This window comes from Panthera pardus, unplaced genomic scaffold (genome assembly GCF_024362965.1).
Source record: "Panthera pardus isolate Hobbes unplaced genomic scaffold, ASM2436296v1 HiC_scaffold_17, whole genome shotgun sequence".
Taxonomy (NCBI): Eukaryota; Metazoa; Chordata; class Mammalia; order Carnivora; family Felidae; genus Panthera; species Panthera pardus.
This window is the reverse complement of record NW_026526732.1, coordinates 118,162,559-118,177,931: the sequence shown is the minus strand read 5'-3', so window position 1 is coordinate 118,177,931 and position 15,373 is coordinate 118,162,559. Positions and strand designations below refer to the sequence as shown.

The following is a 15,373-nucleotide window of genomic DNA, read 5'->3' as shown; positions in this document are numbered from 1 at the left end:
TTTAATTATTGAAAATTGAAAAAAATAATCAAAAATAGGACAAAGGGGGGGGGGGTGGAATCCAGGAAAGGACCTGTTGCTCAGTGCGGCAGTCTTCCTGGTCCGCCTTGCCTGGTGGGTTAGGCATTTTTTATTTAGTTCTCTGAGAACGCACTTCCTTACCATGTAGCATCTCACAAAATGTGGCTTCCATAAAAACGATTTGCATGACCCATTTCGGGGCCGCTGAGCTGTGAGGGTCCTAATGCCCGCTCTTCTTCACTGTGCGGGTTTCTGTTTGTGTGACCGTCCTCCCCGAGGTGGGCCCGTGACACTGTCGTCTGGGGCTGTCCGGCCAGCTCCGCGGCCCCCCTTCGCTCAGCAGCGGCTGGCCACACAGTCCCCCGCCTCCGCAGCACAGAAGCAGGAGGGTCCCACGGTGCCTTAGAAAGGGACAAATAACAGGTCCCGCAGGATGCTTAAGACTACGGTTCTCTAAAGACTAATCGCCCGGCAGTGAGCGCCCCTCACCCTTCGCTTTTCAACGGAGACGGCTGCAAGTTGCGTCCTAGGTGTGATTTAGGCGCCTCCGGCCTTCCAGTTTCCAGTTACAAAAGTCCCAGGTCCGCTGATGCGGTTTATTGTGGCAACAGTTCCCGGCAACTGCCCAGACGCCGAGCGCCTCCACCCCAGGCTTTCAGTGCGGCAGGTGGGAGAGGCGGAGAGTGCTGGGGCGCAGGGGCATGGGCGCAGGGTGCAGGGGCACGGTGCAGGACGCGGGGCGCAGGGGAGGGGGCGGAGGGGTGAGGTTCAGGGGCGCGGCAGGGAGCGACCCCCGGGGGCGCACCTGGAGGCCCGGCCGGAGGTGGAGCGCGCGGCATGGGTTGCGGACCTTCCCAGGCTGCTGAGGACCAGACACGCGTCCCCGCGCCCAAGAAGGGCTGGGATGAGGGATTTAAGGTAAAACCAATAAAACAGACAAGCAGGCACAAGGCCTTTTGCCACGCTTGGCGGGGGGGCGACTGGAGTGGGCTGGAGCTGGGTCCGCAGGGGCCTCGCAGCCCTCCCGGTGGGTGGTCACAGGGTGGGCGGGATGGGAGCAGCTGTGCCGGTCTGTGTTTCACTGCTGTCGTGTCCAGGGCCCCGCTGCTGTAGGACTAGCTTTGAGAGCCTTCTGTGTGTCAAGAACTTGCGAAGTTGGTCACACCCTAAAAAGTAGAGCCATGCGATCCGCACAGAGCTGGGGCCGGCGGGGATTCTCAGGGGGAGGGTGGGAGATCCTGGGAGGTGCCTTATATTATCCGCTTCCAGAAAGTGGGCCCTTTGAGAATTACTTAAGGGCTCAAAGACACGGTAGAGGCCTTCCATCTGGCTGAGCCCTCTTGCTTCCCACCTGAGGACTCTGGGGCCCAGAGACGAGGACGCCTTGCCTGAGGCTGCACGGCTTGTTTGGGGGCAGAGCTAGAGATAGAATCTAATTTTCAGAGTCTCATTCCAGTACTCTTTCTGCTCCCTCTCTCAAGGTTGCCATCCCGGTAATTCTTCTGCCGGCATGAAAGGGAATTTTTTCCAGGGTGGGGCATGGAGGGATGGGTTGGTCCAGACAGAAATGAGGTCCAGGATTTCGTCCCATGCTCACCTCGGTCAGTATTCCACAAACCGAGCTGGGAAGGCACAACGGTACCCCTTGGAGAGGGGTCACCCAAAGGTAGTAATACCATATAACTGGTCTCCAAAAGCAGAATACTTTTAGGAGCGAAAAGGAATGCTATTAATAAATTTTCCTGGTCTGATTTAAGCCCATATTGTTGGCAGAAAACCAGGATTTACTGTCACCCTTCCTAAAGGGCATTTTTGGAGCTACTGTCTCAAGAGCACACCTTTTTTTTTTTTTAGCAGACAACGTGCAAGGTGCCATTTGGTGCCACTTACAGCACCTACTGTGTGTGTGTGCGCGTGTGTGTGTGCACACGTGCACACACACCCACAGCACACCTGCTGGGCTCTTGGAGTACATCAAAAAGCAAACTGGAAGCTGGTAAAGGCTGAAACTCAGGCTTAGGACCTGGCGCCCTTGTGGATGCCTGTGCCCAGGTGCCTACCCATCTTGACACTGTTTTCTGCTTTTGTTGTTGTTGTTTGCTTACTTATTTTGAGAGAGAGAGAGCACAAGCAGGGGAGGAACAGAGAGAGAGGGGGAGAGAGAGAATCCCAAGCAGGCTCAGCACCGCCAGCGCAGAGCCCGAAGAGGGGCTCACACTCACAAACAGTGAGATCGTGACCTGAGCAGGTGCTTAACCCACTGAGCCACCTGGCGCCCCTGTTTCCTGCTTTCTGTTGCAGCCACCTCCGTCTGAGTTCAGGGCCCTATTCCCTCTTACTGGGTCTTCCTGCCTCCCCCGTGAGCACAGGGTATTCTCTGCCTCCCACACTGCCATCTGTCTTCCTGAGAAAAAATTCTCCGGAGCACGCAAAACCCTCTACCTGCGGTCCCACCAGGCTTTGTAACGTCGTCCTGTCCAGCCCTGCACGCTAGAGGACTCTCGGGTCTGCCAACCCGAGAATCTGCAGGGTTCGGTCCCACCAGTCACGGACACAGTCCATGCTGTTCCCCATGCCATTCCATCCTCCTGGAATGGCCTCCTCGGGCCCCATTCCCAGGTCCCCTGATGCAATTCCTGCTTGTCCTTCAGCACTGAGCCCAAACACCACCACTGTACCACTCACTCGCTTCTCACACGGCAAATGTGTGTTTAAAGCTCCTCCTCCCTCATAGATTTACGGGCTTCTGGGAAACAACTTGGTCCTCTTACTTGCTCATTACTTCTGCTTTGATTAATATGCAGGAATACATTTTTCTCCCTTTCTCCAAAAACTGTATGAATATGATTTAAAATGTTAACCCATTGCGCTTTTCTCTTTTTTGCGCGAAAACATCTTTTTTATTTACTTGACTGGCGTGATTACACATGAGACTTCCAGAGAAGGACATTTTCACCCTTTGTGTTTCTTATCTGGCCATTATCATTTGTTTCATTTCGAGGTTATTACTGAAAATGCCTGTTGCACAGAGCAGGAGAGTGATGAAAAGCAATCCTCTCTGAGTGTCAGATATGCTGGGTCCCTGGAAGCCAAGCTTCCCTGGGTTTGGGAGGGTTTCTGGGTCTCTTCCTGAATTCCCTGGGCATGAAAGTCATTGCCTGTCTCCTGGGGTTTTGACAAGTCTCCTAACTGGTCTCCCTGGATCCTTCCTCCTCTGCCCACCCCCACCTGTGCTCCAGCTCCCGGCTTCGCATGACCTCCAGAGCCATTGTTCTAAAATCTGGTAATGTCATCCTCTGCTAAAAAAAACAGTTCCCAAATCATTAGGTAGGCACACACACCAGGGGTCAAAGAATGTGACTACCTCAGTTATGATTTCTGGGTTCACTGTTTGTTTCAGCTGTGTGACTTTGGTCAAGTTATTTAACATCTCTGCGCTTTGATTTCCTTATCTGTAAAATGAGGGCAATAATAAGAATAATAGTTATGTTACAGAGTTGTCACAAAGATTGATGAATTCAATTCATGTAAAATGATCGGATCAATGCCTGGCACAGAGTAAGTGCTCAATATGAGTCAGTACAATTGTTATTGCAGTGATTTATTTAAGATAAAGTCCTGACTCCTTAGCACATCTTACCAGCCATCTTTTTAAAAAAAATTTTTTTTTAAACGTTTATTTATTTTTGAGACAGAGAGAGACAGAGCATGGATGGGGGAGGGGCAGAGAGAGAGGGAGACACAGAATCGGAAGCAGGCTCCAGGCTCTGAGCCATCAGCCCAGAGCCCGACGTGGGGCTCGAACTCACGGACCGCGAGATCGTGACCTGAGCTGAAGTGGGACGCTTAACCGACTGAGCCACCCAGGTGCCCCTTACCAGCCATCTTTGAGCTGCCTCCTGGCAAATTCTCTGGCTTCATCTCTTCCCACACTCATTGCTGGTCAAACCTCACTACTCGTGGCTCCCCAAATCCATTCCGTTTCTATCTCCATGCTTTTGCACCTGCTGTTTTCCCTCCTTTCAGACCTTTCCCCATCCTCCGTGCTGGGCCACATGCAGATACGTACCCATCTTTCAAGACAACTCAAGACCACTTTCCTGACCCTGCTCCCCACCCCGCTAGGCTACCACACTGGCAGAACTTATACCTTCTCCTACCATATTTCAAAACATCTTATTGTATTTATTCATGTCTGTGTTTGCTTCCCATCCTGAGTTGTTATTATCTTCTTGAGGACAGAAACTGTTCTTTGTCTCTGCAATCCCCCCTGTTTACTACAGCGCCTGATAAAGACCAGGCACTAATGACCATTTCTTGAGGGACCCGGTGTCCCTCCCACTCCCTCCGATCCTTGGTATCTTCTTGTCTCCTAGTTGCATAACTAGACCAACAACAGTCAGCAAGGAGTAAATTCAGTATTAAAATCACCTGAAAATAGGGGAGTCTGGGTGGTTCAGCATCTGACTCTTGACTTTGGCTCAGGTGGTGATCTCAGCTCAAGCCCCATACCTGGCTCTGGGCTGACTGTACAGAACCTGCTTGGGTTTCTCTCTCTCTCCTTCTCTCTCTGCTCCTCCCCTGCTCGCGCTCTCTCTCTCCCTCCCTCTCTCTCTCTCTCTGTCTCTCTGTCTCTCAGAAATAAATTTAAAAAAATAAAACTTAAAAAAATTATTAAAATAAATAGCCTGAAAATAGACTCAGAGTCGATTCACGCATATACCTCCTTCCCCACCCCAAGTGGTAGACTTTGGAAATCTGATCCAGCCAAGGCGTAATCACTAATGAAACGCTCTCTAGCTACCAGACAGTGCTATTTTTGCTAACTTCCTAAATGTACAGGCTGAATGTTCAGTGGTTCACCAGTGTCTTTAAAATGAGATGTACAGGTTTGCTTGCATGAAATATTTATGTTTCTTAGTGGCACAACTTTTAAAATATTCCGAATCAAACTTGTCAAGACTACTGACTTTGTCTTCACTTTTACCTTAGTCTAACATGGCAGATAGACATGGTAATAAAATAATGCATAATAAGAAAAGCATGGGGAACTTTTCTCAATGAGGGAAATGTTCTGTATGATGAACTCCGAGTTTCTGTCTTATTATGAAAGGGAACAGACTAGATTGGAATAGACAATCCCTAAGGACCCCTCACAGTTTCCCCCTAACCTTTGACAAGAAAGTTCTGGCTTATCATCAGTAAAAGGGACTAAATGACTTCTTCAAGTCCTGATTTTTAAAACAGGGTATTTTTGAGTGTTTTTGGAGGGTCACTATTTGTTACAATATTCGTTAGACATAAACTAGAAAATCAAATGCTGAAGAATGCATTTTTTTCCTATATGTCTACAGACAAATATATTTATAAAATACACCTGCCAATAATGTGATTAAGGTTTCAGTCCAAGGGAGACATGACAGATGACTCCCTCCAAACTATTTGGCAAATGTGTTTCCCAAAAGCTTTAGAACAGAACCTATAACACTTCCAGACCGAAAACAAATATATGAAACACAAACAAAAAACAGCCCTGTCTGTAATTAAAAATAATACCTTTTTTGGAATGCTGATGATTCCCATGCATAACTGTTAGCTTAGAATTCACAGCTTTTCAATTCTAAAACTAATAAGATTGTATCCCCAAGACAATGAAGCATAAAATAGAATTGACACAAAATATAAACATATCGAATCTCTACTTCTTTTTTTTAGTGCTTATTTATTTTTGAGAGAGGGAGACACAGCATGAGCAGGGGAGGGGCAGAGAGAGAGGGAGACACAGAATCCGAAGCAGGCTCCAGGCTCTGAGCTGTCAGCACAGAGCCCGACGTGGGGCTCGAACTCACGAACTGCGAGATCATGACCTGAGCTGAAGCTGGATGTTTAATCGAGTGAGCCACCCAGACGCCCTTCGAATCTGTACATTTGCACAACTTCATCTCCAGGAAACAAAGTCAAACCTCCCACCCACCTCCTGATCCCCTCCACGGCAGATAGACTTCTCATTGGTGTGAAAATATAAACCCTGCATGCATAGAAAGAATAAGAAAACTGTTTTTGCGATGCCCCCGAGAGGCATAGGTATAATTAATTTGTCAATATTTCTGGCCTTTGAACTGTGTCTGTTCTCAAGTCTAGATTATGAAATTGGGTTAAAATTTCCAGAATGTGTTGCACATAGATAAGATATTTGAAAGACATGCTTAGTTTTTCAGAGAGAAAAACCTTAAATTTCTGCTCTGGAAACTGAAGGCTGGTATATGTTATCTTATGCCCAAAGATTGTGCTTCATTTGCTGCCATTTAAGCTTTGGTCACTAAACAGAGCTTGAAGGCAGACGGGATCTAAGTTAGAATAAAGGGGTTAAGATTCTTGGTAAGGCCTGGATTCCTCACTTTGATGAAACCAATGAGGGTCACATAATTAAATGTGGAATTTAAATATATTCTTACTTGTGGGGTGCCTGGGTAGCTTAGTCATTTGAGTGTCTGACTTCAGCTCAGGTCATGATCTCAGGGCTCGTGAGTTCAAGCCCCACTTTGGGCTGCTATCAGCGAAGAGCCTGCTTTGGGTCCTCTGTCCCCCTCTCTCGCTGCCCCTCCCCCCTAGCGCGTGTGCTCATGCTCTCTCTCTCTCTCTCTCTCTCAAAAATAAATAAAAATTAAAAAAATTAAATCTATTTTTCTGGTTTGTAGATGACAGAATATCTTTGTGAAAAGCCGCCTTTTAGATTGAGAATATTCGTGTGTGTTCTCAGCTCCAATACGGATGTGTTTTTGTTTGTTGTTGCTAAATTTTCCAAGGTCTCTGGTGGGAAATGTTAGATGGCAAAACTCGTCCCTATGTGTAACTCAGTGCCCTGCTATGTTCAAAAAACGAAGGCCTGCAAGACACAATGAGCTTGTGAAATTGCCTGCTTCACCGCCATTGCAAATATCGGTTTTCTTTTTTTTTTTTTTAATTTTTTTTTAACATTTATTTATTTTTGAGACAGAGAGAGACAGAGCATGAGCAGGGGAGGGTCAGAGAGAGAGGGAGACACAGAATCCAAAACAGGCTCCAGGCTCTGAGCTGTCAGCCCAGAGCCTGATGCGGGGCTTGAACTCACAGACCGCGAGATCATGACCTGAGCCGAAGTCGGACGCTTAACCGACTGAGCCACCCAGGCACCCCGCAGATATCGGTTTTCAATAGTTTATCTGGAAAGGAGGTCAAGAATACCTAACGTGATCTTTGCTCTTAAAAAAAAAAAAAAAAAGTTTCTTTATTTTTGAGAGTGAGAGAGAGCGTGAGTGGTGGAGGGGCAGAGAGAGAAGGGGACAGACAATCTGAAGGCGGCTCTGCACTGACTGACAGCAGTGAACCAGATGCGGGGCTCGGGCTCATGAACTGCGAGATCATGACCTGAGCCACAGTCGGACCCTTAACCAGCTAAGCCACCCGGGGCCCCGTGATCTTTGCTCTTTCCCGTCAGCATAGACTATGAGCACCTGAAAAAAAACCATCAGTCTCCTTGTCCTTTGTTATATGTAACAACATATATTTTTATATATTATATATTTATATATATAATAACAATATATATTTTATATATCTGTAAATGTGTGTGTGCACATGAGAGAGACCCCGTCTGATATAGTAAGAGTATTATTATATAATAAAATAATAGCACGTAATATACATAAAGACTTTTCCTGGGTCGGCTTACCGTACAGGGACTACACGGCAGTAACTGTGTCTATGAAGAAAGGCAAATGGAGAGAGATAGAAAGAGCACATAATAGCTCTGATACTTTCTCCGTAGGCCATTGATATTTCGGATCTGTCGACTTTTTGTTGGCCGACTTGTTTGTTCAGTTGGTCGCGTTTTCATACTTTCCCATGTAGCCCTGAAGCACAGAACTAATTAACCCCCAGCACAATGAACTGATGTTGATTAGCTGCAGCCAGCATGTTATGTAAACACAGTGATAAGGAGCTACGTGAGTCTCCCCATGAACATTCGAACACTCGAGAAACCGTCATTGAATGACAGGAACCTGAGGGTGGGTGTTGGAGCCGCCAGGACCTGGCTACTGTGGTTTCTACTGAGCCTCTGAGGGATTTCACAGCTCTTTGGAGAGCTTTCAGAAAGTGGACAAATGTGCCTAGGTGTTTAAAAATCTGTGTGATTTTTATTGTGAGATTACCAAGGGTTTAATGCTGATGTCCTATTTGTCCCTCCTTTAAATGGAAGAGCTGGGGGGGAGAGGGTGTCTGCTGTCTTCCTTTCTAATGTTTCTTCCATCTCTTTCCCCCAGTTTCACTGCCACTGTCCTAGGTCACGTTCAATCAGAGCTCACCTGGACAATTGCAATCATTGTAATTGGCCGCCCTGCTCTGTCCCTTGCTTGTTTCCTTCAGCCCCCCTCATTTAAATGAACCCCAGTGATCTTTCTAAAACACATGACTGATCATTTTATTTTACTTCCATACACAAAAACCCTACAAAGGATTCCTGTTGCATTCAAAACAAAATCAAGCCCCTTTACTCATCACAAAAGACTTCCCTTTCCCACTCAGCATCTACCCCGTTCTACCTCCATCTCTCTGCTCCCCTGGAATAATTCAAGTTCATATGCTCACAATATTGTTTCGTACCCGTCTTTGTGTGTGCTTAACCTCTCTGTCTACAATGACAATTTCTCCTTGCCCACTGGAAACTCATTCATCAAGAGCCAATTCAAGCATCTTCTTGAACACCTCCTGCTGCCCCAAGAAGCTACAACCTGGTACAAGTGTACCAGGGAATTACTGGGAACCGTGGGGCCTTGGAGGTACAGTCCTGGGGACCTTCCAATACTCAGGGGAGAAGAAAAGCACCCCTTGGACCAACAAACATGAAATCAATAGACATGAGAAGAATAACCGGAAGGCGAAACTCTGTAGAAGTTGCTTATGTGCCTAGGTCTCCTGGGGACACTGAGGGGGCTTCACTGGTATGTGTGATGGAGAAGAGGTTGGCTGATCAACCCAAGCAAAGAAGGAAAGGCCAGCACTAGGAGAAAGGGGGCAGGGGAGTTAGCGAGGATTGGAGAAAACTTTTCCTGAACATACCAATATTTAGAACACGCTGCCTCTCCAATAAATGCCAACTCTTTAAATTGAATTAATTTAACTTTTTGGAACACTCACTACATTTTTCTTATTTTTCTTCTTTTGCTGGGGGACTATGAAAAATTTGACATGGGTCAGCATTTTGGAGTCAGTGGTTTCCTAAATCACATATGGACCCTTTTTACAGTGTATTGACGTATTTACAATCAGTGGAATTGGTATGGAAGAATAGAGATTCATAAAAGGAAGGGGTGGGATTGTAAGCCAGTGCAAGATTTATGGAGGACCCTCTGGAAACACATATGAATAGAAAATGTGTACATCTTTAGATGTAGGGATTTATTCTCATGGAATGATGGGGTGAATTCACACTGATATATATATGCACATATATTATGCCAGCATAGTTCATTATATTGCAGACATATACAGAAACACATATAGAAGCATATATAGAAACAACCAAGATGGCCGTCAGTAGGAATTGGTTGAATAAATTATAGTATGTTGTATAATAGACTACACTACAGTCATCAAATAAATGACTACTCCCCACCGTTAACTAGAATGAGGTAGACCTATATAAGCAAATATCCCTGACATATCCTTAATGGAAAAAACAGGTTATGGAAATATTAAATACCATTTAATATAGAACTTGATGTATATTATTTATATATAGCTTTCTTAAAATATAATCCACATATTATACAATTCACAGTTGTCACCACAATCTAATCTAATAGAACATTTTTATCCCGCCCACAAAAGAAACCACTACCCATTAGCGGCCAACCCCTACTTCCTAAGCAACCACTAAGTCTACACTCCGTTTCTATTAATTTGCCTATTCTGAGTGTTTGGTAACTGGAACAGTCTCCGGGCCTGGCTTCTTTGACTCAGCAGAATGTTGTTAAACGTCATCTCTGAGCAGCATGCAATAGTACTTTCTTTCTTCTTATTGCCAGATAAAATTTCCTGGTCTGGACACATCACATTTTATTTATCCATTCATCAGTTGATGGGTGTCTGGGTTGTTTCTACTTTTTAGATATTTTGAATGTTAATTCTGAACATTTGCGTGCAAGCTTTTGTGTGGATGTATGCTTTCATTTTGTGTGGGCATATATACCTAGAAGTGGAATTTGGGGGTCATATGCTATCGCTCTGTTTGATTTTTTTTAGAAATTCTCAAACTGTTTTCCAAAGTGGCTGTACCATTTTACATTCCCACTCCACTGTACGAGGGCTCCGATGTCTCCACACCCCCGCTCACACTTCCTGTGTGTGTGTGTTTTTTTTCATTACAGTCATCCTGATGAATGCGAGGTCGTATCTCATTCTGGTTTTGATTTGCATTTTCTTAATGTCTAATGATATTGAGCATCTTTTCATGTGCTAATTAGCCAATTCCAATTTGTTTTTAAAGATTATATTTCTTTGAGCAAACACATCCAAGAAGTAATATACTAAGATGTTATTAGCGTAGACTATGGTACTTATTGTTTACCGTGTTCCTGTATTATTCAGGGTTCCACCAAAAGAATAGAACCAGTATAATGGTTGACTGGATGGATGGACAGATGGACAGATGGATGGAGAGATAGATAGATAGATAGATAGATGTATTACAAGGAATTGGCTTATGCAGTTATGGGAGCTGGCTAGCCAAGTCCACAATTCACACGCTAGCACAGGTGGTCAGAAAGGACCCTACTGGAGCTAAAGGTACAGTCCACAGAAAAAACTTCTTCCTCAGGGAAATATCAATTGTACTCTTAAGGCCTTCAATTGATTGGATGAGGCCCATCCAGATTATCGAGCATAATCTCTTTTACTTAAAGTCAACAGATTGTAAACCTGAACCACATCTACCAAATACCTTCACGGCAATGATTAGATTCACGTTTGATTGGATAACAATACCATAGCTTAGTTGACACAAAACTGATCAACAGTTTCCTTTTACGTTATTTATTTCTTCAATGAGTCTCTATTGCTTCTTTAATCAGCATAAGCAATAAAGACAGTTTCATTTAAAGAAAACTTTTTTAGGGGAGCCTGGGTGGCTCCGTTGGTTAAGCGACTGACTCTTTGTTTTGGCTCAGGTCGTGATCTCATAGTTCGTGGGTTCGAGCCCCACGTCAGGCTCTGTGCCGACAGCGCGGAGCCTGCTTGGGATTCTCTCTCTGCCCCTCCCCCACTGTCTCTCTCTCACACACAAAAGACAAAAAAAAATTTTACACAGCTGTATCTTGTATCTTTACTCTTCACACTTGATGAACATGTTCAGCTTGGCGTCCTCCGGGGTGCTCAGCATAGTAGCTCGTACCTGATAGATTCCTAGTAGATAATATATTAACTTCTATTGCTGCTATAACAAATGATCACAAATTTGGTGGCTCACTACCACACAATTTTATTCTCCTCCAGTTCTGGGGGTCTGAAGTCCAGAATCAGTTCCACTGGGCTACAGTCAGCTGCGCTGGGGATAAAGTTGGTGGGTTGCCTTCAGGAATGAGCTTTGGGGAAAGAATCCCTTTCCTTGCCCATCCCGACTTCTAGAGCTACATTCTTTCATTCCTTGGCGGGTGACCCTCCCTCATCCGCTGCTGGTAATATCCTCGAATGTGTCTCTGCTTCCCTGGCACATCACCTTCTCCACGTCTGTAGCCACATCTCCCTCCGCCTCCATCTTTTAAGGACAATCATGGTTACACATAGGTCACCTGGATCATCCAGAATAATCATGCCATCTCAAGGGCCTTAAATTAATCATATCTGGGGGCAGCTGGGCAATTCGTTTAAGCATCGGACTTTGGCTCAAGTCATGATCTCACGGCTCCTGGGTTTGAGCCCCGCGCGGGGCTCTGTGCTGATGGCTCAGAGCCTGGAGCCTGCTTCAGATTCTGTCTCCTCCTCTCTCTGCCCCTCCCCCACTCACCCTCTGTCTCTCTGTCTGTCTCTCTCTCTCTCAAAAATAAACACACACTGGGGCACCTGGGTGGCTCAGTCAGTTGAGCGTCCGACTTCGGCTCAGGTCATGATCTCGCAGTTTGTGGGTTCGGGCCCTGCGTCGGGCTCTGTGCTGACAGCTCAGAGCCTGGAGCCTGCTTCAGATTCTGTGTCTCCCTCTCTCTCTGCCCCTCCCCTGCTTATGCTCTGTCTCTATCTCAAAAATAAACACACATTTAAAAAATTAATGATATCTGCATGCATGGTAACATGTACAGGTGGCTGGGGCTAATCAGCCTACTGCAGATACTCGTAGGCTAAATAATTGCCAAGCAGACCTTGTGACATTGTTTTCATTTTCCAAGAAACTGTTTTCTAAGAAATCTTGACTCTCAATGAGCCGTTCCCTCTTCACAGGCTGATGTCGGTGTGACTTATTCCGGGGAGAACCGCGGACCCCAGATTGGAGCTGAATTACCCAAGGACCCTTTGAGCAGCCCCGAGGGCCTGGAAATACAGGCTCGGTTGGGAAGTTTACCTGGAACCACAACAGAAAGTCCCCCATTTCTTAGTGAAAGAAACAGAGGAATAAATTCAGGTAACAGCCCCCATGTATATTAATCTCTACAAAACACTATCTGTCTACATATATTCTAAAATGTAGGGGCGCCTGGGGGGCTCAGTAAATTAAGCGTCTGACTCTTGATTTACACGCAGGTCATGATCTCACGGTTCATGAGTTCGAGCCCCACATTAGGCTTTGCACTGACAGTGGGGAGCCTGCTTGGGATTCTCGGTCTCCTTATCCATCTGCCCCTCCCCCACGTGTGCTCGTTCTCTCTCAAAATAAATAAATATTTTTTAAAAACACATTATACGTTATATAAAGTATGATGTATGCTAGCAACCCCTTTATCACAGTTTTGTGGGCGAGGCAGTGCTCCAAATAGCAAAATCCCTATTTCTGAGACATTAGGATGTAGCCTTAAGCCTTCATTGTGTGCGTACATAATGCTAACCATTACTCTTCTTGTAGATCAAGTAATTAAAACTATCTTACTTTTTTTTTCTCTCCCTCCCACCCCCCCTTTTTTTAACTAAGAGCCCTTACTGGTGGTTGGGAACAGGCCTTAGGAGGAGTCACACAGGCTTTGGTTAAATTCCTGTAAACTTCCACTGTTGTTAACATCTTTCCAAGAGAACGTTCTACATTTGAAAAAATAAATAAAACCTATGTCAAACTGTTTCCCCTGTGTCTCCCATCCAAAGCATCAGCGAATATACAAAACAAACAGCTTTCAAAATCATAAAAGAAGTAATCATGACCTGATGTGCTCCTTGGAAACTATTTTGATTTTTCCTACGGTTGTTTCTGCTTTACTTGAGTTACCCCCCCTGGTGTTGATTTGAGAGCTCCCGTTTATATTTCATCAGCCTATGAAACCAATTGAGTTCAACAGAACTCGAGCAAAAGTGTTCTGTTTTATTTGGGAGGAAGCCTCGTGTGTCATTCCTCGCGGCCGTCATTTCTTCCCTAGCTACAAGTTAGAGCTGGAAAAGAGATGGGTTAGTAAGTGAGATTCTTTTCCTTGGACTTGGACGGCACAGTCTAGCTATGATAGTTTTTCTATTAGCCTTCGTCTTGTGCTTCTGATGTGAGGTCTTCGTGAGGTCAGAGAACGAGGTAAGAGGCTGGGGATAGAGCGGGGCGCCTCTCCTCCCTCCGTGTGTCTCTCTCTGATGATTCTGTGGACGGGAGCGCCGTGAATGCTCAATGTCTGTGGCCCTAGCAGACCGCAGACTGTCGGGCGGGAGGGGACACCTGGGTGCACCCTCCGTCAGTCCAGCCAGCAGGGTGGAGCCAAGAGACACGAGCCTGGGGAGGGAGTGAACCAGCAAAGCAGTGTTCCCCAAATGTGTTGTCGATTAGTTTCCAGAAAAGACCTTGCCCCAGAGTGCAGAACCAATGCCCCGAGGCTTACATTTGTCCTCTGTCCTGTTCCTCCTGTGTCCTTTCTGCATCCTTGCCCTGCCCAGCTACAGAACGCAGTCGTTTAAAACTTCAGGTTTCGGGGCGCCTAGGTGGCTCAGTCGGTTAAGCGGCCGACTTCGGCTCAGGTCATGATCTTGCGGTCAGTGAGTTCAAGCCCCGTGTTGGGCTCTGTGCTGACAGCTCAGAGCCTGGAGCCTGTTTCAGATTCTGTGTCTCCCTCTCTTTGACCCTCCCCCGTTCATGCTCTCTCTCTGTCTCAAAAATAAATAAAACATTAAAAACAATTGTTTAAAAAAAAAAAAGATAAAACTTCAGGTTTCACTCTAACACTTCTCAAGTTACTTTCTTCTTAAAAAAAAAACTTATTTTAAATAACTTCAGATATAAGTAAAGTTGCAAAAACAAAGAACGCCTATATTCTTTCCCCTGGATTTCCCAGATGCTAACGTTATACCACATTTGTATGTGATACAATTGCACATATCATGGTCCCCCCCCCACACACACACACACACACTCACATACTCTCACATACACACTCTCACACATGCTCTCTGTTTCTGTCTCTCACACACACTCTTTCTCTCACACACACTCACACACCCTCTCTGGCACACTCTCTCTCACACACACTCTTTCTCTCACGTAAACACACATACACACTCTCTCTCTTACACACACACACACACACACACCCCTAGATTGTTTCTAAGAGCAAATCGCAGACATAATGACACTTTACTCCTAAGCACAATATGTTTCCTAAAACAAGGATATTCTCTGCATAATCACGGTACAGGGATCACAATCAGCAAATTACCCCTTACGCAGTACATTGTCTCATCTGCATATTCAAATTTTATCAATTGTCTCACAAATGTCCTTTGTAAATAAATTTCTGGTTCAAGATCTAATCCAGAATCACACGTTTAATTTAGACATAATGTGTTTTTCTCCTTTAATCCAGAGCCAGTCCCACAGGTTTTCTTTGTCTTTTATCGGATTGATATTTTGGAGATATAAGCCATTGATTTTGTAGAAAGTTCCTCAGTTTGTGTTTGAGAATTCCCCATGATTAACTTCAGGTTATGCATTTTTAGCAAAAATACCAAAAATGACATTGTACCCCATTTGTACATCAAATCACAAGCTACATGGTATCTATATTTGACATTTATTGCTTTTTTTTTCCTTGCAAACACTTTTTAATGTAGTTAAAATCAAAGATTTCTCAATCTTTTCTTTTATTGAATCTGGATTTTGAGTCATGTTTAGAAAGTTTTTTCCTACACCAGAGTTTAAGAT

At 45.1% G+C, this 15,373-nt stretch overlaps 1 protein-coding gene across 1 annotated transcript in view; it reads left to right on the top strand.

Moving 5' to 3' along the window:
• The first annotated feature begins 800 nt into the window (after nt 1-800).
• Nucleotides 801-15,373, top strand: part of STMND1 (stathmin domain containing 1) — a 28,632-nt gene continuing 14,059 nt past the window's right edge. Inside the window, exons 1-2 of the mRNA XM_019420055.2 lie at nt 801-939; nt 12,493-12,673. Coding sequence (XP_019275600.2) covers nt 859-939; nt 12,493-12,673 — 262 coding nt within the window. The 5' untranslated portion in view covers nt 801-858. The remainder of the gene's footprint in view (nt 940-12,492; nt 12,674-15,373) is intronic.